Below are 23,049 nucleotides of genomic sequence, written 5' to 3'. Positions count from 1 at the left end.
GTCTACACTGCCGGGGTAAGTCGACCTAAGTTATGCTACGCCAGCTACGTGAATAACATAGCTGGAGTTGATGTAACTTAGGTCAATTACTGCAGTGTCTACACCGCACTGCGTCAACAGGAGACGCTCTCCTGTCAACTTACCTTATTCCTCTCGTTCCAGTGGAGTACCGGAATTGACTGGAGAGCACTCTGCAGTTGATTTAGGTCTTTACTTCTAGACCTGCTAAATTGACCCCCACTGCATCAATCACAGCAGCGTTAATCCCCAGTCAGTGTAAACATGGCCTAAACCTGTTTTCGCTCACTTTAGTGTCTTGGGTTAAAAAGAGAAACTCACAACTCCAGTCAGGCAAGGTTGTGCCTTGCGCTCATGTAGGAGTCTGGATCAGCTGAATGAAATCACATGCATGTAAATTTAACCAATCTGTAAAATGGGATATCTGTAAGCTTGAAAGCTAATGCAAATGCTATTTCTGAATATGTCCTTTCAAACACTAGGACAAGTGAAAGTCACTGTGAGAGGACATCTTCAAGCAGACAAGAGCCGTTAATTGCCAGAGTACAATTGTGCTAATGCACACTCACTCTAGTTGGTATGTTGAACTGCTGTATCCCTGCAGTCTGATTTATGTTTTGGATGGCCCATCATAACACATTGTTCATGCTGGTTATTGGGTTACATTTTATGTGTTGTGCAGTAAACCAGTACAAGGCATCCTGAATAAGCTTTTGTGTTTACTGCTGTTATTGTGATAAAAAAACAAGCAAGACTTAAATGAAAGGCGAGGTACTTTAGAATGCCCAACCCAGTGATCAAACAAGTTTAAACTTTTTCTTACTCCTTCTTACACTATATTTCAAACATAGGTTACAGTAGCGGCCCCTCTCCACATGTACTGGCCACCCACATTCCCCTCACACCTACACTTCTTATCTGTATGCAACACACACTTCTATTGACTCTCACTTGTGCTCTGCTACATACAATGGAAACCTACCACCTGCAGCTTTTGATACGAGCACTTTCTGTCCTGTCAAACAATGGAAACGGGGCAGTTCCTACCCATACAGAAAGTACGCAGCTGCGGTACAGCACCAGGAACTTTGGGGCATCAAATTTCCTGGTGCCCTAAGCAGCTGCTGCTGCTCCAGCCCCTGCTCCACCTCTTCCCTATGGTCCCTGCCCCGCCCCCACTCCCCTGAAGACTGCAACAGGGTCAGGCTTGCACTCACCAGCGGGGGTGGGGGGAGTGAGAGGGGTGAGGAAGTGTAGCGACCCGGCCCCAGCCCACTCTGCTCCAACAGCTTGTGCTGGGAGGCAGTTTCCCCCCATCCCCCAAGCCTGCTCCTGCCCCCGCACGGAGGCCTGGGGCCAGCCAGCCCGCCCCCCCACAACAGCCTGGGCCCCATACACACACCCCCACAGAGGCCTGGGGCCCCACACACACACCCCGCCGCGGGGTTGCGTAGGGCACCAAAATGGCTAAGGACGGCCCTGAATGGAAGTAATGCAAATTACATAAAGGCAGATTGATATAGTCCATCCTATACAAAGTGCCAACAGTTGGAGTATTTTAGGGCCCTGTATAAGTGTGTGTATAAAGTCCCAGTGTTAGCCAGAATCATGTTTAAATACGGTTCTTCCCTGCAAGGTGCTACTAGTTTTTCAATACCATTTTCCCGGTCAGTGTAATCCTGGTCTCCCCAGGTTACAGTGTTTAAAATCATGTATCCTAGAATAGAACATGGCTTGTAAAATGGTAGGTCTGGGTTAAACCAGTCACAGAAATAGTGTTGAACCCTTTTTAGCTTCTTACTGGAAAAGAGACATATTTAATAAAAATAGTTTAGGTTACCAATTTCCCTTTATAGTAGATAAGCCTAAAGGTCTTGTACAAGTAGGGCCTAATTTAAGGACTTTCTTTCAGTATACCAAACACCTATTGTAACTGATGGAGTGTGAAGCTCTAGGGTGCAGCAACTGATATTGGGGGTTTACTTTAGATATGGATGATTGTAAATAAATTATCAGTACCTAGTGTTTAACCATCATAAATATTAAAGCTGCTTTAAATTAGTCATTAATTAGACAAACTATTTAGGATCAGAACCTACAACCACTTTATATAAAACTATCATTTATTTTAACAGACATTCTGCAAGTGTAGTGTCTACAGAACCAGCCCCTGAGAAAGTATGACAGACATTTGATTGCTTTAGAAAAGGGCAAGTTGCTGCTCTGATCCAAAAACCTCCAGAAAAGATCTTCCAATTTGAACAAATCTTTCATTTTCTGTACCATTGTGTTATTTTAGGGAGACACAAGTTTGGGGATTTACATGAACCCACTTAAATGCTATTATACAACACATACAGACTGTTTTTTACTTTATGAGTAAGCTATTTTCTTGTAGTGCTATGTACTGGGGAAAAAAGATACTTTTTTTCAGTATATCATATCAACACACAAAAGCACACCGGCTTCCTCCTTGCTCAGGGGATGCTCAACCCCCCCCACACTCTGCCCCCCCACCCCACCTCTTCTCTTCCTACCTAGTTCTGCCCTCTCCCTGCTCCTTCCCCACCCAGCACCTCCTGCAGGCCATGGAACAGCTGATCGCAGCGGGCGGGAGGCACTGGGAACAAGGGAGAGGATTTGATCAGCAGGGCCGCCAGTGGGCGGGAGTCGCTGGGGAGTGGGAGCTGGCTGCTGGTGTAATTTTTTTCCGTGGGTCCTGCAGGGCTGAAGGCCCCATGGAGTCAATGCCTGTGTATACACACACACACACACACTTTTATGTATAGCCAATTTTTTTATATAGTACATAATTACATTTTAAAAGCTACATTAAAATAATGTTAAGATTGCAGCGTCAAACACTCCAGAGTTAGAAATGCCAGAATTTAGGTTATTTGTCCACCCTTAATTTGCCCCTACCCTTGTGCACATACAGTATGATAACAGGCTTTTATTACATTCTAACATTCTATTTTTTCCCCACAGGACCCCTGTCTCATTCAGTGCACAGGATGTATATGTTCTGTTCTCCCAAAAGTGAGTCACTACACCCACAAACATTAATTTCTTCACATAAGGAATCACACATATCTGTATCTGTGGATATAAACTTGTAGCGCAGGGCTTTACCCATATACTGTCTTCAAGTAGCGTTCAGCCTCAATCAAATCTCTGACCTGGGTTCATATCTGAAATGCCCAGCCCACACCTGTCTCTAAAATGAGCCAGATCTGACTACCTAGGAAGGCTAAGCCTTCAAGCTCCAAACCTGCCCTGGAGCTGGGGTTTTGGTCTAGCCCATTATAAAAATTTAATTCAGATCCAGAACTAAGTTTGGTTCAAACCCCTTTATCCTTTTAATCATTCTTCCTTTAATGTGTCTATAAAACTCATTGGTTCCAGGGGCTGTGCTGCAGGACTCCAGTGCAATCATTTTGCAGACACTGTAATTTAATGCCTTTCACATACCCTAATCCTGAGCCCCACCAAGCCTGCAGTTTTTTTGTTGTTTGTTTTTTTTTTGTTTAACATGCTCAGCTACTTCCCTTGACAGAGGTATCTGGCCCTTCTATACAGCACACTTGAGCAGGATGGCTAAAGCAAGAAAACACACCTGAATAAGTGCCCTGGAGTATGCCTCTCCTTCCATCTCCACTCCTGTGCTGAACGCAGACCTCCCTGAAGATTACAGGTGCTAATGCGGAGCCCCGTACATACTGACACTGCCCAGTGCACTGAGTACTTTGAACTTTAATTACACCAAGTTACACCTAATGGCTTTGATAATTGAAATCTTCATGTAGTGAATAAGACTCCTGTCTCCTCAAGCAGTTAAACATTAACCTTGATGGTGCAGCAAATGCAGGGTCCAACATAGATTGTCTGCGATCTGTCACGAAGCCACTTTAAAAGAAAAAAAACTCAGGAAGAGTGAATCTGGTACTAATACAAAAGAACTAGTGCATCTCCTCCATTGGTCCTGCTTTGAGCAGGAAGTTGGACTAGATGACCTCCTGAGGCCCCTTCCAACCCTGATATTCTATGATTCTATGATTGCTCCTTATTGACTAGAAAATTAGCTCTCTCTTTCAGCCAGAACTTTTTTAGGGCGCATATTAATCCTCCCATGCATACATACTATGGATATGTATGCGGCATCCAAAGTGCTACGTAAGGATGTAGAGAAATTGTGATATATATGATTAAGGACTGTATGCCACAGAGATAGAAGTTATTCATGCAGGCTTAACTTTGGCATATCATGCGTTTGAAATGTCACCATGCAATTTGATTCACGTAGTTTTTGTATGGTCTAGTATTTTCATAGTGTTGGTTATTTTTATTCAATCATTAAAATATAAGAAAACACTACAAAATTATTTTGGAAATCTTGAACCATTGCCACTTTTGAAATTAGGGGTACTTAATGCTGATACCCTTATTGCTGTAGATTAGTGTATTTTGGCTTTAGTTTTATTTACTCTATCCTAGCTGTGGCGATAACCATGTACAACTATTTACTCAGGAAGCCAGGGTGCAGCAGCAGCCAGGGGAAGCTTGAGAAGCTTGGAAACTCTCCAGGGCTATGGTGTTACCAGAGCCAAAGTAAAGGTGCGGTACTCAGCTCAGCCCTTTATACATCTCTTACAGTGGATGGGGATCAAACATGCACATAAAAAAACTGGTAAGTTACCTGATCCAAACAGAGTCCCACCTAAGTATTATAAGCTATTGCCTGATAGGTATCAAATCTCCTTTTAGATACCTTCAGGTGAAGCCAAATAGAGAAAAATGTATTGTGTCTGGAAAAAAATCTTGCTCTATCTGTTAGCCTTAAAAAATGTTGTTTTGTGTTTGATTGTCATGGATAAAGGCCAGTGTTGTCTTTAATCAATATTGATTGTAAAATTCTGGCCAAAGATTGGGCTCTAGGATTGGATTTCTCTTTATCCTTCTAACTTGTAGCAATTTGTTTTATTAAAGCTTAAAACTCAATGGATGATGTGAGTGGATTACTGGTTATCCTTTTGAAGTACAAAAATCTGATATCCCGGTTGCTTTTTCACTTGATGCGGAAAAGGGGTTCAACAATATTGAATGGCCTTTTCTGTTCCATGATCTGCCTACTTTTGGCTCTCAGAAGGAATTTATTTCTTGGGTGAATCTCTTAAACATCAATCCATTTTAATCTGTCTTAATCAACAGTATGTGTTTGTGCCCCTTTCCGTTTTAGAAAAGGTACTTGGACAGGATGGCCTCTCTTCTCACTTCTTAGCTGTAGCACTTTAGCAATCATGATATAAAATTAAGTGAACAGCAAAAGTGTTAATGAGATTGTGCAGAATCTTTGGCTTTGTGCACATGATGTTTTGCTTACTTTGTCTAACCTGAGTGACTAGTCCCTATCTTTTAAAGAGTCTCCGGCGTCTGGGGATTTAATTTAGGATAAACTGGAAGTCAGGCTATCATCTGGATTCTGTACAAAAAAGTTGATTCCCACAATGGAAAATTGTATGGCAAATGGGATAAATAATACCTGCTGATCTATAACATGTTGTGGAGAACTTCTTTCCGCTGATCAACAAGATTCAAATGGCTATCAGCAAATGGAAACTACAGTAACTTTCTCTGTGGAGATGAATTTATCCCATTAAAAGGAATTCTCTGTCCATGGTCATCTGCTGTAATTACTACTACTTAATTACTATGGCCAAGTTTTCAAAAACAAGAGTCTAATGTTAGTCTCTTAAGTACTAAGCACCCAGCAGTTCTCATTGCTTAGCCTTACATTATACAAGCAGCATGATTTTTTTAATTTAAAAAAAACAAACAGCCTCTATTTTTCCACCCATAATTATTTGTGGGTGTAAATGAGGATGTGTCTGACTATCTGTCTTGAGAGCACAATCACACACCTACATACTCTAATAATTACACATAAAGCAATGTTCAGGTATGGAATGGGCTTCTGGACTACAGAGCCTGCTGGATCCCCACCTGGTTACATTGTGTAAGCGTTTTACCAGATGATAGATGTCAGAGGTGTAATGCACATAATGCAACATTAGTCTGCACAACCTGGGACAGCCTGGTGGTAATCCCAACTAGGGATGTTGTCTCAAAGAGGATATTTAATGGACTACATTCACCCTTACCTTTTGGGGGACCTAATTCAGTACAGTCACAAATGGAGAAAGAGCTGATTCTTGAGAACATTGGCAATACAAATACTTATCTTCATGAAATGGAGGAGTAGGTTAATACGCTACTTGATATGGGCAAAGCAAAGGTTTCCTCTGTGCTAAGTGACAAAATGGAGGACTACCACCTCATTTGAAAATTAGTCTTAAATCCATATAGCAAATAAGAAGTCATCTGAGGTAACTGTGACCTTGTCTTCTCTTTGTCTGTGTTTGCATGCAAAAAACTAGTGACGGGTTGGAGATGAATGTGCCAAGTTTCCCCATTTTTTGTTTTGTTGTTACAATCCTTATTCAATACTAAAATATTTCTTATACTCATCATGTTACAGCTTTAAGCACAATAGCTGGGCATGTTCAAGCATGACATTAATAGATCTTCAATTTTGTCATGGCAGAATGTATTATAGAGTGTTGTTCAGTTAGCATATAACTGATTGGGTATTATTTCAATTAGTGTAAACAATTCAATAAAATGTTAATGAATATAAAAAAACTCCAACCCTGACTTTACTGCCATAATTTTGGATATCCTTAACCACTGCCCACGTCCATGACAGTGCTTCCATAGTTAGTTATTGTGTTTCTAATAGGAAAAGGCCAAGAGAGACTTAACGAAAGAAAAGGGACACACCAAATAAACATAATAAGAAATCAAAAGCGAGATCCTCAGCCAATGTAAATGGGTGCAGCTGCAGTTCCACTGTCTTCAGAGGAGCTATGTTCATGTACACCAGCTGATGTTCTGCCCCTAAAAATATAATAGTGTTGCGACATGCCCTACAATATTAACTGCCAGTTTTAATGGACCAGGACCCCACTGTGCTAGGTGGTGAACAAACACAAACCAAAAAAACCAGTCCCTGCTCCAAAGTGCACACAATCGAAGGATACTATAAGAGAAAATAGATAGATAAAGACAGGCCAACAGGAGAATTAAAAGAAAGTGAGACAATATTGCAGTATTGCCAACCTCATCAGTTCAAAAAACCTGAGCCAGACCCCCCAAAAATCATGATTATGACTCATACAGAGCAGGGATGGACAGGGGAAGCTCAAAAATCAAAAGACAGACCAAAAAGACAATATAATTTTAAAAATGAAATCTCCTGATTTTTGTGGGGGAGAAGAATCAGTGTTGCCTACTCTCCCATATGTATTAGGTAAGGGGATTTGGGGACTCCAGTGCAGGAGCTCTCACCTCCCATATCTGCCTGTCCCATGCCCAGCAATTAATTCTGCCCCCCCACCAACCTCCCAATCAATCCTGTCCACCAGTTCTCATAGGCCACACAACCAGGGGCCCCACCCGGGCCATGTCCCAATCACTTGTAAGTAGGTACATGGAAAAAAAGGGTTGCTACCTGGCCGGTTTTTGACCAGCCTGGTAGATATTTCTGCTAGTTTGGTGGCTACCAGTCAAGATCTGTCATTTGCTGGGGTTTTGCTATGCGCATGTGTGCCCGCACCCACAGCAGTCGCGTAACTAGTGGCCACAGCACTCCATTGGCTAGGAGTGCACAGCAGTACAGTTGCCACCTTTCTAATTGCTGGTAACCAGACTTCCGAGTCCCCGCTCCCACCCTGCCTCTGAGACCCCGCCCCTGTCACTCACTCCTCTAGCCCCTCCCCCTTGCTGGATCTTCTCAAGGAGCCTGCCTGCAGGTAGGAGGTGGCCCCAGATAAGCGAGGGCTGGTGCGGGTTAATGACCTGTTGCCTCCCCCCGCCCAATGATACCTGGGCTTTTGGGTCAGGTGCCATTTAGGGTTGCTAGGTCCCCTTTTTTATCAGACTTGCCAGTTGAAAGCCAGACACCTGGCAGCCCTAAATGGCACCCAGACACAGAAGCCAAAAACCAGACTGTCCAGGTAAAACCTGGATGGGTGGCAAACCTGCACAGTAGCTGGCTCCTGCTCTGGGTGCAAAGCCTCTTACAGGCTGGGTCCTCGCCTGCCAACGGCCGAACCCACCACGGCTCCTCTCAGCACTGGGGAGTGTCTGTGAAGTGGGACAGACCCATCACCAGGCTCACCAGCAGGGAGGGGTAAGGTAAAGGCGGGAAAAGGGAAGCAGGAGCTCCTGGGAGGGGTTGGCGGGGGACGTCCTATGATGGGGTGGACGTGGGGCACAGGGGCCAGGGGGGCAGCACCTGAAAGGGGAAGCTCAGCTGGGGGGAGCATTAGACGCCCACACACACTTTAAGTGGCGCTAGGGTGACCAGACAACAAATGTGAAAAATCGGGACGGGGTGGGAGGTAATAGGAACCTATATAAGAAAAAGACCCCAAAATCAGGACTGTCCCTAAGTGGCGCTCTGCAGGCCCTGGTTCAGCCCCGAGCCGAGCCTCTGCTCCCCCGTCCAGGCGGGGGTGAGGGGGGCGCTGTTCCAGAGCCTCTTCTCCCCTGGACCCTTGGCAGGCCACGTGCTGCGGGGAGGGCGGGACTCTCCAGCTCGACTCTTGTGAGTTTGCCTTTGGGTCGCTGAGGCGGGAGAGAGAGTGTGCACGCTCAGCCTCCAGCAGCTGTGATTGGTTGCGCTGCCTGAGGAGGCGGGCAAGAGGGAGACAGGCAGCCAATCAGAGGGCTCAAATCTGCACGAGGGCAGGAGCATCAATAGTCCTTACCAAACAGGCTCAAGCCCGTCTCTATGGGAAAAGGTGCGAGCGTTAGCAACGCCAACGCTCTGCCACGAGTCGCGGCTCAGGAGGGGCCGGGCAGAACGCACACGGCAGCTGGGGGCTGCCTGCAAAGAGCGCCACGTGTCAGGGCCATGAGGAGGGTGGGGGCCTGCTAAACGCAAAGGCGGGGGCAGGGGTGGCGTGAACTCGCCCACGGTGAGGCGCTGTGGGGGCAGTGGCTGCCCAGCACGGGTGCACCGCTACCGCACTACACATAGCTGGGTCGGACTCGGCAGCGCTTTTACCTTGCAGCTCACACTCCGACACCCCTTTCCTGGGCTTCAGAGCCGGGGCCCCACCAGACCCCACCCTCTACACAGCTGATTTTAGCAGGGCAGCCCCAGCCTGTCACCTCAGGCTCAGACGCTCGCTGCCTTGGCTGTGTAAATGTACCTGGGTAGGGTTACCAGAGAGCAACTGTGAAAAAACGGAACAGGGGGTGGGAGGTAATAGGCGCCTATATAAGAAAAAGTCCCCAAAAATGGGACTGTCCCTTTAAAAACAGGACATCTGGTCATCCTACCTCTGCGGGGTCAAGGAGAGCATTGGTGCAAACACTACAGGGTAAGGACAGACAGAGCCCTGTCTGCAGCTTCACTGGAATGTCTAAAGATGAAAAAGAGCTGTCCCGTGGCAGCTCCTGTGTCTACTGGCTGGAGTCTCTGGTGGGCTGCTCTCTGCAATGGCCCCCCACGCCACAGGGGGAGGGGAGGCCCCAACTAGACCCTAGTGGCCCCACAGTCTCCCCTGCACAGTTCTGGGTTCACAGAGGAGCTGAGAGGGGTAACCCAGTCTGAACCCCGTTTTACCCCCTTCCGTCCTAGTGCAGCAGTTCCTGCTTTGGCAGCGTCTGTTCCTACCAGCTGGCGATTCTATGCCCTCAATCAGACCCACCAGTAACTGGTTCAGTTATTTATTTAGAACTTTTTCTTGTGCTTTCATATATCCATCTCTATTATTGACCCATTCAAAATCTGAGAATTAGTCCTTTCATTAGAATTAATAGTGTTTCCATGCATGAAGGGACCCATTGCATTTGGAGTGTCACTATCCCGTATAAAGCTGTTTAGCTGGTACCCAAGTATTTATGCCACGCTCGTCATAATATCTTACAAGAAAAATAAACCACTACTGCCAGATAGTTCCCTCATTTTGTGGCTGTGATTGGTAATCTGTTTAGTTATTAGGGTTTGTTTTTCTCGGCATACCATATGTGCATTGGTGCTATTAATTTCTTTGTGTGAGTCTATTATGATTAGGAGACACACTGTCTAAACAATTTAATTACGTTCCCTTTGGCTTGCATTGTAAAGATATGGCTACCAAGCAAGGACTTTTAACTATGAAGGGCAGCTCCAAAGCAAAGACTGCATGGCAGGGTGGTTTGGTACAAAGGTTATAATGCATTTTGGTGTGTGGAATTACTCATCAGTGGTAAAGCCATGACCTATACAGACCATCCCAAATGAGGACCAATAAAATCTTTGTATCATACCACACCAGTGAGTAAGCTGTTTGTGACACGTTGTATAGAAAATCTTTTTTTAGAAACATTGTAGAGGGTTGTATAACCGCCAAATATTGGTACCATTTTCCATATTACTCTTCCTATAAACCCTTGGTACAATGAGTCCTCCTGCATAGGAGAGAGAGAAATTATAATTACTAAATTGTACACATCTCGTCTTCATGCCTGTTATAATATACATAGAGATGTTAGGTCTGAAAGTGTTGTCTAGAGGCACCCACCCTTATATAATGACAGGAGTTCCTCTGTCTAACTTATTGATGGAAACTTATACACTAGTTTCTCAACCTTATGCAGGTATCCCCCAAACACACATGGTGATGGTATGTCAACAGCTTCTTATGGGAGATCACTCCATTGTCTGATTGGCAAAAGTTTCACAGTAAACTCAATGTAACTTGGATTTTCTTTTTTCTAACCTCAGGCTTTTACTCCTGGTCTCACCCCATTTTACTTCCTTCCCTCCCCTTCCTTTTTTTTTTTTTTTTTTTTTTTTTTGCCTTTGTTTATGCTCTTTACTTGAGCTCTGGCCTTTGTGAGGCCCAGAAATGAACACAGGAAATTAGCTGTGGTCTTACTACTGCTGAATAACAAGGAATTGTCAGCTATCTGGGGCTGCCTAGGAGAGGTGTAGAGCCATCCCAGAGCACCATTTGCCTCTTTACAACAACACTATCACATGCCATGTTTGCATGTACTGTGCTTCCTGGTACTCTTTTCGCCAACACTCTGTCTGCATCACTATGCTCTAGGCAATTTTCTCCCTCTGTGCATTTCGACCTGATGACTTTTCTCTTCTAGTGTATTATCTGCATTAACGGAATCTCAACCCATTAGTCTTTGCCCATTTTCTAAACTCTCCAGCTCTTCTGCAGTTTTACTCCATGGTACAGTATTAACCACCCCTTCTACTTTTATCTCATCACCACATGTAATTAGTTTACTATTCACCGCATATTCCAGGTCACTGGTAATATCATATACTTTAATGAAAAAAAAATTACGCGTACCAACAGGACACTAATTTTACACTTGTTACATCAAGTCACAGGTATTTTTAGTGTGGGCACCAGTGACCCTAAAAATAGTGTTTCACCCTGTTATGTTGTATTTGTCTCCTGTTTAATATAATCATTGTGTTGAATATATTTTTATGTGTTTGTGTTATTTCTTGGAAGTCTCCAACTATCTGGCAAGTAAGTGGGGATTACTCTGTATTTAGAATTTTCTGCTCAAGCTGCCTGGTGACCCTGCCAGGAAGGAGCGAGGGGGATGGAGGCACCACCAAATAATTTCATAGGAAAAAAAAGAAAAAAGATACACCCTGCTGAGTGGGTGGCGGGATCCAAAAGAACCCAGACCTGTCCATCAGAACCTGTAAGCGGATTGCCATTAAAGGAGGTAACCAGGTGGAGAGGGGCACTACAATGATAAAGGTTGGGAGGAGGTGTATAAACCCTGCACGGACAGGGAAGGGGCTTGGGAGGCTGTGTGTGATAAGGCAGCCCTGCCAGTCATGTATAGTAGGGAGGAGGGCTTTACAAGAAGGAAGCTGGAGCCTGCAACAGGGGAAGCCCTGATAAGTGAGCAGCTGGACCACTGGAGTGGCTCCTGAGACAGCAAAAGGACTTCTACTGCCAGAATCCACACACACGCACACCTGCCAGCTGTGTGAGGAGTCCAGCGAGCCCCAGGGATGAGCCAGTAGGGAGAGACTGAGGCCTGGTCTACACTAGAAAATTGGATTGGTTTAACTACATCAGTCAGGAGTGTGAAAAATCCACAACCCAAGTGGCATTGTTGAGCCAATCTAAATCCCCATGTAGACAATGCTAGGTCGACGGAAGAATTCTTCTGTTGACCTAGCTACCATCTCTTGGGGAGGTGGAAAATTCCTTCCCGACCCCAAATATGTGTAGACATACCTTGACTTGGCTACCCAGCCATAAGGACTGCAACAAAGCTGCTATCCAGGCATGCCTGAAATAAGGTGATGCCTCTGACATTTTTGCTTTTTATTGACTTTAGCAAGGGTTTGTTTTGTGCTGAAACTGAACTTTTGCTTGTCCCCCACCTGTAAGCTAAGCAGGCCCAGAAGGGCAGGGCCCACTACAAAGATTAAGAGGCTGTGGCCTGTACTGGGCCAACCCTGTGACAGAAAAGAAAGATCAAGGATAGTGTGGGCCCACGGCTTAATGGAGAAGGTGAGCTGGTAATGGAAGATGATAAGAAGGCGGAGATATTCAATTCCTACTTTGCTTTACTCTTCCACAAAAAAGAACATATGACTGGACAACTAGTGAAGTTATCAAAGACAATAAAGGAGAAAAGATGCAGGTCACGATAACTAAAGAACACGTCAGAGATCTGTCTAATTTGAATGAATTCAAGTCAGGAGGGCCTGATGCTATTCACCCCAGGGAGCTGCAGGAATTAGCTGAAGAAATCTCGGCACCACTGGCAATAATATTGGAAAACTCATGGATGACAGAAGAGGTCCTGGAAGACTGGAGAAGACCTAACGAGGTGCCCATCTTTAAAAAGGAGGGAAAGGAGGAGCCAGGGAACTATAGATCAGTTGATACCTGGAAAGCTACTAGAGCAATGTATAAAACTTTCAATTTATGAATACCTGTAGTATGAAGGGGTGATCACTAGCAGGCAGCACAGATTTACTAAGAACAAATCATGCCAAACCAACTTGCTTTCCTTCTTTGACAAGGTAACTGGTTTGTTGGATAGAGGGAATGTGGGAGACATAATATACCTGGACTTTAGCAAGGCTTTTGACACAGTCCCATGTGTAAGTCTCATAAACTGGAGAAAGGCAAGCTCAGTAGAACTACCATTAAGTGGATACATAACTGGTTAAACAACCGCAAACAAAGAGTAGCTATTAATGGAATGACATCAGATTGGAAGAATGTCTCAAGTGGAGTTCCACAGCGATCTGTTCTGGGTCTGGTGTTATTTAACATCTTTATTAATGACCTAGATGTAGAAAGAGAGAGCATACTGATCAAATTTGCAGATGACACAACGCTGGGGGGTTGTAAACACTTTGAATGATAGAACTAAAATTCAAACGGATCTTGATAAAGTGGAAAACTGGGCTATAGACAACAAAATGAAATTCAACAAAAACAAATGTAAGGTGCTACAATTAGGGAGAAAAACCAAATGCACAAGTACTGAATGGGGGATAACTGGCTTGGCAGCAGCACTGCTAAGAAGGATCTGGGAGTAGTGGTGGATCACAACCTCAAGATGAGTCAACAATGCAATGCTGTCGCACAAAAAGCAAATGCCATTTTGGGTTGCATAAACAGAGGTATAATATCACCTCTCAGGAGGTGATAGTACCACTCTACTTGATGCTGGTTAGGCCTCAGCTGGAGTACTGTGTCCAATATCGGTCACCACTGTATTGAAAGAATGTAGAGAAACTGGAAAGGATCCAGAGATGAACGACAAAAATGATCAAAGAGATGGAATGCAAGCCACATGAGCAAATGCTGAAGGAACTGGGTATGTTTAGTTTGGAAAAGAGGAGATTAGAAGGGAACATGATAATGGTCTTCAAATACTTGAAAGCCTTTCATAAGAAAGATGGAGAAAAATTGTTCTCTCTTGTCACAGAGGGAAGGACAAGAGGCAATGGGTTCAAATTACCACATAGCAGATTTAGATTAAAGCTCAGGACAAACTTCCTAACTGTAAGAAAGTAGGACAATGAAACAAACTACCTAGGGAACTCCTGGAATCTTCTTCACTGGAGGTTTTCAAAAAGAGGCTGGATAGCCATCTGCCTTGGATGGTTTAGACACAAAAAATCCTGCATCTTGGCAGGGGGTTAGACTAGATGACCCTTGCAGTCCCTTCTAACTCTATGGTTCTATGATTCTGTGGTAACTGAGTGTGGCAAGGGGCACCAGCCCAACTAGGGAGGCATCCAGAGAGAATCTTTTTACAGAGGTCTATAAAATCATGAATGATGTGGGAAAACCTTTTCCCACAATACAAAATCCAAGGTCACCCAATGAAATTACTATGCAGAAGATTTAATACAAACAGAGGTCCTTTTTGCATAATTCACAATTAACTTGTGGAACTCATTGCCAAGGGATCTTGTGAAGGCCTAAAGTATAACTGGGGTTCAAAAAAGAACTAGATAAATTCATGGAGGATAGGTCCATCAATGGCTATTAGCCAAGATGATCAGGGATGCAGCCCAATGCTCGGGGCAACCCTAACCTTCTGACTGCCAGAAGCCGGGATGGGAAGATGGGGCAAATCTCTCCACCTGCCCTGTTATGTACACTCCCCCTGAAGCTCTGGTACTGGCTACTGTCAGAGACAGGATCCTGGGCTAGATGGACCATTGGTCTGACTCATTATGTCAGTTCTTATGTTCTAATTTTGGAAGGGATATTAAACCTCCTGCTTCAGGACTTAAGCCAGTCTCTAGCTGTTAGAGATAAGGATGAGACCTATGTGGAGAACAGATTGTTTCACATCTGCCTGCTACAAGGTTCTTACACCTTCCTCTGAAGCATCTGTTGCTGATCATTGTCAGAGAGAAGAAACTGGATTGGCAGGACCTTAGGTCTGATCCAGTATGGGAATTCTTATGTTCCTGTCACCCAGTTGTCCTTGTTATCCTGAGATCTGGCTCTGAATGCAGGAAAGGGAGTGGTCTGCGATAGCTTTTCCAGAATGTGGGGAGGGGTCTTTGTTCCAGAAGGGAGTGAAAGCATCTCTGCCTCCACAATTTCAATGTAAGCCCCTGTTATGTGTTGGTCCTGAAGTTTTGCCTACATCCACTTTCCAAGGCTGTAATACAGAAATAACCACCATGTCTCTTGTTAAAATCAGAGAGAAAGAGGATAGTTTTTTTGGACTGGGGTAGAAATCTGCCTGAATGATAATCCTTTATACTCCTTAGGGTCTGTGAGACCTCTGTGGCATCTGAGATTTGTCTGGCCCAGTCGGCCCTGGGCTTCTCCACTAGTGAATTGAGCCCAAGAATCAATTGCAATAAAAAATGAGTGAGGAAACACTAGTTCCCTGTGTATGGACAACTCCACTGATCCATTCCTGTCCTTCACTTGGTACTGAACCTGCAGTGTTCGCTGGACATCTCCTTGTTTTACCCTTTCCATTTCAGCTGCCACATGACCTGGGGTTTCCTGTTTGGGGGTAGAGGAGGACTGTTGAACCCACAAACTCCATTGTAATGGTCACAGAGAGAGAGGAGCTTGTCTAATGACTAAAGCACAGAACTGGGTATCAAGAGCTCTGCATGTTATTTCCAGCTTTGCTACAGGGTTAGTGTATGATGCTGGGCAAGTCAATAGAGAGAGACAACCTACTCTTCTGGATCTCAGGATCTCTCTGGCTACTACAGAGTCTTTTCATCTTGAATTCATGTGAAAGGTTGCTAATAACTCTGTTTTCTAGGTTTTTGGCTTAACTTAACAATTGTGTTTTTCCCTTTGTTTGGTGATCAAGTTCGGGGGGAGGGGCAGGCAGGACAAAGCTCCTGTACCTCGGATGTCTTTATGGTGCTTCTGAAGCAGGGTGGCCAAAGTGCAACTCAATGCCCCAAGCAGCTGTGGAGTCCTAATGTGCTTCCCACAACTGCCCTTCCCCTGTAACTGCCCGGTAAGGGCAAAGCAGATGGGCCACAGATTTTACAGCTGGTGAATGTAAACAACAGGCTGTCTCTCAAGGAAGATATGAGCGTGAACAAACACTATCGATTGTGTCTCCATCTAGCTCCAAGTGCAAAACCTTATGCAAAATAGCTGTAAATCTCTGGCTCCTGGCAAGTTGCCAACCTGGACTTTGCTGGGAACAGCCTGCTGAGAAACATGTCTCCCAGTCCCAGGGAATCCTTCCAGGGAGCAGAGTAGCACATCACACAGAGGAGGAAAGAGAAAAGCCTCTATCTCTGGAAAAGTTATATGACATATAGCTGCAAAGATTTCTTGATAAGAAAGTTGCTGTGACCCTTCGTGGTCTGTATTACTGGAGGCTGGTGCTATCTGAAAAGGTGTGGATGCAACTAATAAATATAAGTGAACTCTGAGCAAATTAACTGCAGCAGCCAAAGCATATATTGTAGGTTATCTGATTCAAAAGAGGGCAAGTCCTGCCTGACCCATGGAGCCTCCATTTGGCCTCTGCTTCTCCTCAGATCTGCCTTCCAGAATTCAGAACAGACTTTACCAGCCCTTGGTGGTGATTGCCAAGAAGAATCCTTTTTCAATTGACAGTGGATGCAATTGTGTTTTAATGAGTAAGGCTATGCTTGGGGGCTGGAAAAGCCATTGTAAGTTCATAGCAATTAGAACTAGAAACTATGTAAGTCTTCTAGTCCATTCCTTCCCACACCTCCTCAGGGACTAGTGCAGAAATGTTCCATATAATACACGGTATTCTCCCATGCTCTATTCCTGTTCTTATGACTCAAGGGATGGAGCTTCAACTATGTCTTTGGGGAGACTATTCCACAGCTTAATAAACGTCAACATTAGGAAATATTTCCAGGTATTTACCTGAAATTTCCTTTTGTGGGGCACCACAAGTTCCCATGTCATGAGCTTTAAGCCTATGGGAATCGATCTGGTTCCCATGTGGATAACAGCTGAGAATATGTAGTGTGCTAGGGGGCTGCAGGGGCAAGAAAAGAAGATGAGTGTGGGGCAGTGAAGGTTTTAATACCAGCGAGGCAAGGCAAGTCAGGCATCTTGTCTGGAATGAGTCCTGCTTTGGCAGGGAGCTGGACATATCTTTTCCAGCCCTGATTTCAATGATTCTGTAAGTCCTGTCTTCTCTCTCATCCTTTGCTATTGAAAACTCTCACAGATCCACACAACCTACCCTTTTCACTTAACCTGCCTCCTGCTACCAATCTCCAACCTAGAGAGAAAGCTGGATGGGAATTAAAAACAAAGCATCAGTCCCAGTAAGAGGAAGTGTAAAGAAAGGTACAAGTAAAATGTTAAAAGGTAGCTCTGAGTAGGCATGGGCCTGACATGGGGTTTGGTGTGGTTGGAGAGAGGGCATCTTATCGAACAGACACTAAATTGACAGAGAAACTGCTCAAGAGATCGAAGCTCAAGAGGACCACAGAAATACCCCTCTGGGCCTAACTTTAGCTAAAGGTACTTTGGGGATGTGTTGCTTGATCTCTGATTATAAGGTCTCGATCTCATATTTTTTAGCATCTTTGGCTGCACAGATTATTAAAATAGTCTGTAGATTCATGCTGCATAAATAGAGGGACTTACATTCAATATACTTTTTATATGTCTTTCTTTTATCAAGTGGGTCTAAGTGTCTCATCTCTTACTGAACACAGATTGGTCAGAAGCCTACCCTCCCTCTTTCTGCAGCTAAGATCATTCTCATTCACGTTGTGGGGAGGAGGGCAGTGTCCATTCTCTTGGTGAAAGAGAAAGAGTGGTGTGGGGAAAACATTACTTTTATGGCCATTGGGAGACAGGGTGGACAGAAGAACTGAACATGACTTGTACATGAAGACCCCAGGTACTGTAAGGGTTAAATCATACACTACAAATGGTGTGATGCAGCAGGCTTCCTAATCCTGCTGATACAAAGCATAGACCTGTTGTGACACTGTTCCCTCTCATTATCACTCACATCCTAGTCTCTGGCCATGGGACAAAGTTCACTCTCCTCACAGTTTCAGTTTTGACTGGTAAGGCTTTTTAAACCAAGCAGGAATCATCCTGCTCTTTAGATGAGTTTGGACATCTTCTTCCATGGATTTTACAGAAGTGGAAATCTCCTCACTTGTCGTGCGTACCCAAAGTAGCTGGTGAGGCTCCAGGGAGTAAGTGTACTTCCCCCTCCAACTCCCCCGAGAGTAGATCATATATTTAAAGTACAAAAACTAGGATGGTATGGTCCGGGTATCCCAGAAAAACGTTGTAGTGGGGGATAAGGGTAGTTTGTGGGCAGTGGAAAGAAAAAGAGACACCCTCTTCCCCTTCCAGAATGAAAAACTGGGACACTTCACACTAAGGGGTTGGGTGGGAAAAAAACACATGTATCCCTCTATCACTCCCTACCATCTTCCCTACTGTGTCCCCCCCCCCCACACACACACATGCCTTAACAATTCATCCACATCTTCATTCACCAAACACTCTGTTTCCCTGCACTCAGTCTTACCAGCCTCGACTGCTCCCTTGCCAGTTCAAAACCTCCCCAAACCGCCTCAGCTCTCTCCAACCCCCACCAACTCCGAACCTCCTCACTCATACACCCCTCTTCCTTCCCGGCTAAGAAGCCTGCCTCTTCGCATCAACCTCTTCACGGCTCAGAACCACTCCCTCAGTGCCAAACTCTCTCTCACCCAACAGCCCCCAGGCCCAGAACATCACACCCTTCTCTATGCACATACAAACACACACAACTGTCCAGGCTCAGAACTCTTCCCTCTTGTACCTGACACCCACCACTACCGCCAGGATCAGAAACCTCCCCTACTTCCCTTAGACCTGAAGAAGCAGGAGCAGAGGCAGTGAGGAAGGACTGTGGCAGCAGGGAGTGATATGCTCTCAATTAACCTCATACAAACCCGCATTCCCTTCTCCTCCCCCTCCATGTGCGGAATGGATGGCAACTATCAGAAACACGTGCACCCAGCCCTATATTTTGCCTCTGTAGGTAGCTTTACTGCAGCCTCTATATCAGACGTGGGCAAATTACGGCCCGTGAGCCACATCCGGCCCGTAGGTCCATCCTGCCCGGCCCCTGAGCTCCTGGCTGGGGAGCCTAGTCCCAGGCCCCCTGCCCGCTGTCCCCCCTCCCCTGCAGCCACGCGGGCCGCACTCTGGCATGCCACTCCCACTGGACAGCATGGGGAGCGCAGCTGGCTCTGGCCGGGTGTCGCAGCTGCGAGCTCCTTCTGCTGGTAAGGGGGCGGGACGGTTGGGTAAGGGAGTGGGGAGTCCTGGGGGGCAGTCAGGGAGGAGGGGGTGATTGGATGGGGTGGAGGTTCTGGGGGAGTGGTCAGGGAATGGGGAACGGGGATGGTTGGAAGTGGGAGTCCCGGGGAGCCTGTCAGGGGACGGGGATGTGGATAAGGGTCAGAAGGGCACTCAAGGGACAGGAAGCAGGGAGGGTTGGATAAGGGGGAGTGGGATCCCGGAGGGAAGTTAGGGGCACGGGGTCCCAGGATGGGGTGGTCAGGAGACGAGGAGCAGAGGGCGGTTGTCTGGGCGTGGGGGTGTGGATAGGGGTCAGCACAGTCAGGGGACAGGGAGCAGAGGGGTTGGATAGGGGGCTGGGGTCCCAGGAGGGGGCGGTCAGAGGACAAGGAGCAGGGGGGGTTGGATTGGTTGCGGGTTCTGAGGGGGGCAGTCAGGGGGTGGGAAGTGGGAGGGGTGGATGGGGGTGAGGGGCCAGGCTGTTTGGGGAGGCACAGCCTTCCCTACCCGGCCCTCCATACAGTTGCACAACCCCAATGTGGTCCTTGGGCCAGAAAGTTTGCCCACCCCTGCTTTATATGTATTCCCAGCTCTGTGCCTTCTCCCTTTGCCCTCAAGTACTCTCCTAATGGTAGCCAGGTGTACTGCAGCCTCCAGGGGCTTAAAGAAGCACCACCCCCACAGGAGTCCCTATGCAGTACATCAGCCACACTACACAGTTATAGCATGTGTAGGGGGGCAGGGATAGCTCAGTGGTTTGAGCATTGGCCTGCTAAACCCAGGGTTGTGAGTTCAATCCTTGAGGAGGCTACTTAGGGATCTGGGGGGAAAAATGAAAATGCTAGCTAGGCAGGGGGGGCAGGGAGATGACCTTCAAGGTCCTCCAAGTTCTAGGAGTTCTAGGGTATCTCCATTATTTACCTTATTACCATTAGTGGTGGAGCTTTGGCCCAATAGCCCCTAACAACCAATTGTACCTGGACCTCCCCAGACCAGGGTAGACAGGCAGCACAGTAATTAGGTAGCACATCAAATGGTCCAGTACAAATAGATACATCAGCTCTGCGAAGCACCCCTTCTTAGAAAGAGGATCCTTTGGAGCCAGTCCTAGTGTGTATTAGTGAACAAAATGCTCTGTGCCTTGTTCTCTGGAGACTGGATGCTCAACAGTTAAAGTTCTGCAAACACACAGGGAACAACATCCCATTTCATAAAACACATTTAGCTCCAGGTGAGAAAAACTGGCACCCACCACTCACTGCAGACAGTGCAATTTGGAGGTGGTGTTTCCCTCTAATTAGCTGGTATTTGCCATAACAGCTATTATGTTTCTGGTTATAAAGTCCTGAGGACAATTGTTCCTTATTTCCTACCAAAAATAGTGAGTTACTATTTATTCCCAGACACACCTCTGCTCTCCCTAATTCACATTGAAAGAAGGTATAACTGAGTGCAGTGATGGAAAATGTTGGATTATTTGGTCATAAATTAAGACAGCCAAAACCTTCAATTATTTTTTACTATATATCCTGCATTCAGATGTTTACCTATTTCTCTAAAAGTGCCCAGATAAATATTTCCTCTCTGAACATGAACAGAAGCTCAAAGCTGTTTGAAACCAGACACTAATGGGCGGTTAGCAAATTACACTTGCTAAGCCAGACTCTGAGTTCAGTAAAAATGGTGTAAATAGAGAGTGATTCCAATTGGCCAGATTTATGCCTGGGGTAACTCCATTGCAGAGTTATTCTGGATTTGAACTGGTGTAACTGACATCAGCATCTAGCCCATTTCTTGCACCTTTGCACATGTATGCTAGCCCTGCTGCATTTGGAATCCTGATACTAGAGCTCTGATGCGAGGATCCCAATATGCCAGACTGCAAATCCTGGTATTATTGCACTAGTGTGTAAGTGACACTGAACTCAGAGACTGGGAATGTAAATCTTGCTACTAGTGTGCTGGTATGTAACCCTGAGGGCCAGATGTTGATCTCAGGTACACCAGTGTAAATCTGTAGTGACTCTGCTAAATTTGAAGCTCCTCCAAATTTATACCAGTATACATGAAAACAGACTCTGATCCCGAATATGGAAACTAATATGTAGAACCTATTGCAGTGTGAATGTGAAGTCTGATATTCCTACCTTTGAGTGTGAATCCTAATACACTCTGAATGTGTATCCTGATTAAGGCCACCCTCCTTCCCTGGAGCAACAATGGTGGTCCTGGACTGCACGCTGCTGCCCTCCCCCCGAGCACCAGTGGTGGTCCCGGGCCACGCACCACTGCCCCCATCCATCTTGGTCTCGGGCCACACGCTGATACCCCCTGTCCCAGGACAGCCGTGTCCCCCACAGAGCCCCCTCCCTAGACTACCCAAGATTTAATCAGGGATATATAGTACATAATCTGAGGTTTCACTGGCCTATGGATCTGCATTCCCTAACCAGACTACTTTGCATCTTGGAATATGAGAACGGCCATACTGGGTCAGACCAAAGGTCCATCTAGCCCAATATCCTGTCTACCGACAGTGGCCAATGTGAGGTGCCCCAGAGGGAAGGTGTCTGTTTCACTAGAGGGTGGAGGGAGAAGGATGCCATGCCCTGGGCTCTGGAGAGGGGATGTAGGCATGCTTGGCTTCTTACAGGAAGTTTAAACCCCAATGGGGAGGTGTCTCCGGAAGGGAGTGGGGGGCTCTGGGTGTGTGCCCCGGGGAGCAGGAGGGTCCGGGATTGGGGACTGAATGTGACCAGTAGACCTGGGTCTGTAGAGGATGTGGGGTCGGGGGACGGAGTGGCGCTGTAGCGAAGGTATCCCCTGGGGCGGGCGAGGCGGGGGATCCCAGGCTCTGGGAGGCGGGAGTCCCCGCGGCTCTCAGGCTCTGCCTGTGTAGCTGCGGACCGGGCGGGGCGGGCCCGGGGGCTGGCGCAGGGCGTGGGGGAGGCGGGGCGGAGGCTGCCAGAGCCCCCGGGATCTGCTTGCTGTGCTCCGGCCCCTGCACTCGGCACCGCAGCTGCCACAAACTGCGGCTGAAAGTTAAGTCCGGTTCCCGCCGCTGCAGGGAGAAGAGCCCGGGGCAGCCCCAGCGCGAGAGAGCGGGTGCCGGGGAGCAGCCCCCCTCCAGCGGCGCAGCCGAGCGAGGAGCCGGGCGGCCCGGGCACTGGGGGCGCCAAAGTGCTGGGACAGGGGGATTCGGATGAGCCTCGGATTTAAAGGCTAACGGGCAGCGAGAGCCGGTGGGCCCCGGGGGCAGGTGCGTCTCCTGACATTGCAGCGGCTTCCCCCGCGCCCCCAGCCGGGCTCCCTCTGCCCGGGAACAGGACTCACCTGCTGCCTGCGGAGCCAGCCTGACAGGAGCCACCAGATGCAGGTAGGAGGCGGCGGGGCTGAGCAGGGGCGGGCGAGGCTTGGGACGGGGCTTGCCATTGCCAGTGCCCCTGTTACGCCGGCCGGAGGGTGTCTCAGACATGGGCAGAGCCGGGGGCTCTGGGCTGAGCCGCCGCCGCCTCTGGACGCTTTCCCGGTGCCTTAATCCCCCTTGGCCGCGGGGAGGGGCGGGCTGGCTGTCAGCCCGCGTCCGGGGGCTCTGCCTGGCCCCTTCCCCTCCTCCGGCCCGGCCTCTTGGTGCCGAGCCCCAGGCACTGGGCCGGGC

General features: G+C 46.9%; 1 protein-coding gene and 1 long non-coding RNA gene across 2 annotated transcripts in view; one reads left to right on the top strand and one right to left on the bottom strand.

The window, feature by feature from the left end:
- The window catches only part of LOC120409224, a 46,936-nt gene extending 24,132 nt beyond the window's left edge, over positions 1-22,804 (bottom strand). Inside the window, exon 1 of the long non-coding RNA XR_005601205.1 lies at positions 22,725-22,804. This is a non-coding gene — a long non-coding RNA (uncharacterized LOC120409224). The remainder of the gene's footprint in view (positions 1-22,724) is intronic.
- Positions 22,404-23,049, top strand: part of WNT5B (Wnt family member 5B) — a 97,519-nt gene continuing 96,873 nt past the window's right edge. Inside the window, exon 1 of the mRNA XM_039546858.1 lies at positions 22,404-22,767. Coding sequence (XP_039402792.1) covers positions 22,762-22,767 — 6 coding nt within the window. The 5' untranslated portion in view covers positions 22,404-22,761. The remainder of the gene's footprint in view (positions 22,768-23,049) is intronic.

This window comes from Mauremys reevesii, linkage group 1 (genome assembly GCF_016161935.1).
Source record: "Mauremys reevesii isolate NIE-2019 linkage group 1, ASM1616193v1, whole genome shotgun sequence".
NCBI lineage: Eukaryota > Metazoa > Chordata > Testudines > Geoemydidae > Mauremys > Mauremys reevesii.
The sequence above is the reverse complement of the archived record's forward strand: the minus strand, read 5'-3'. Positions and strand labels throughout refer to the sequence as shown.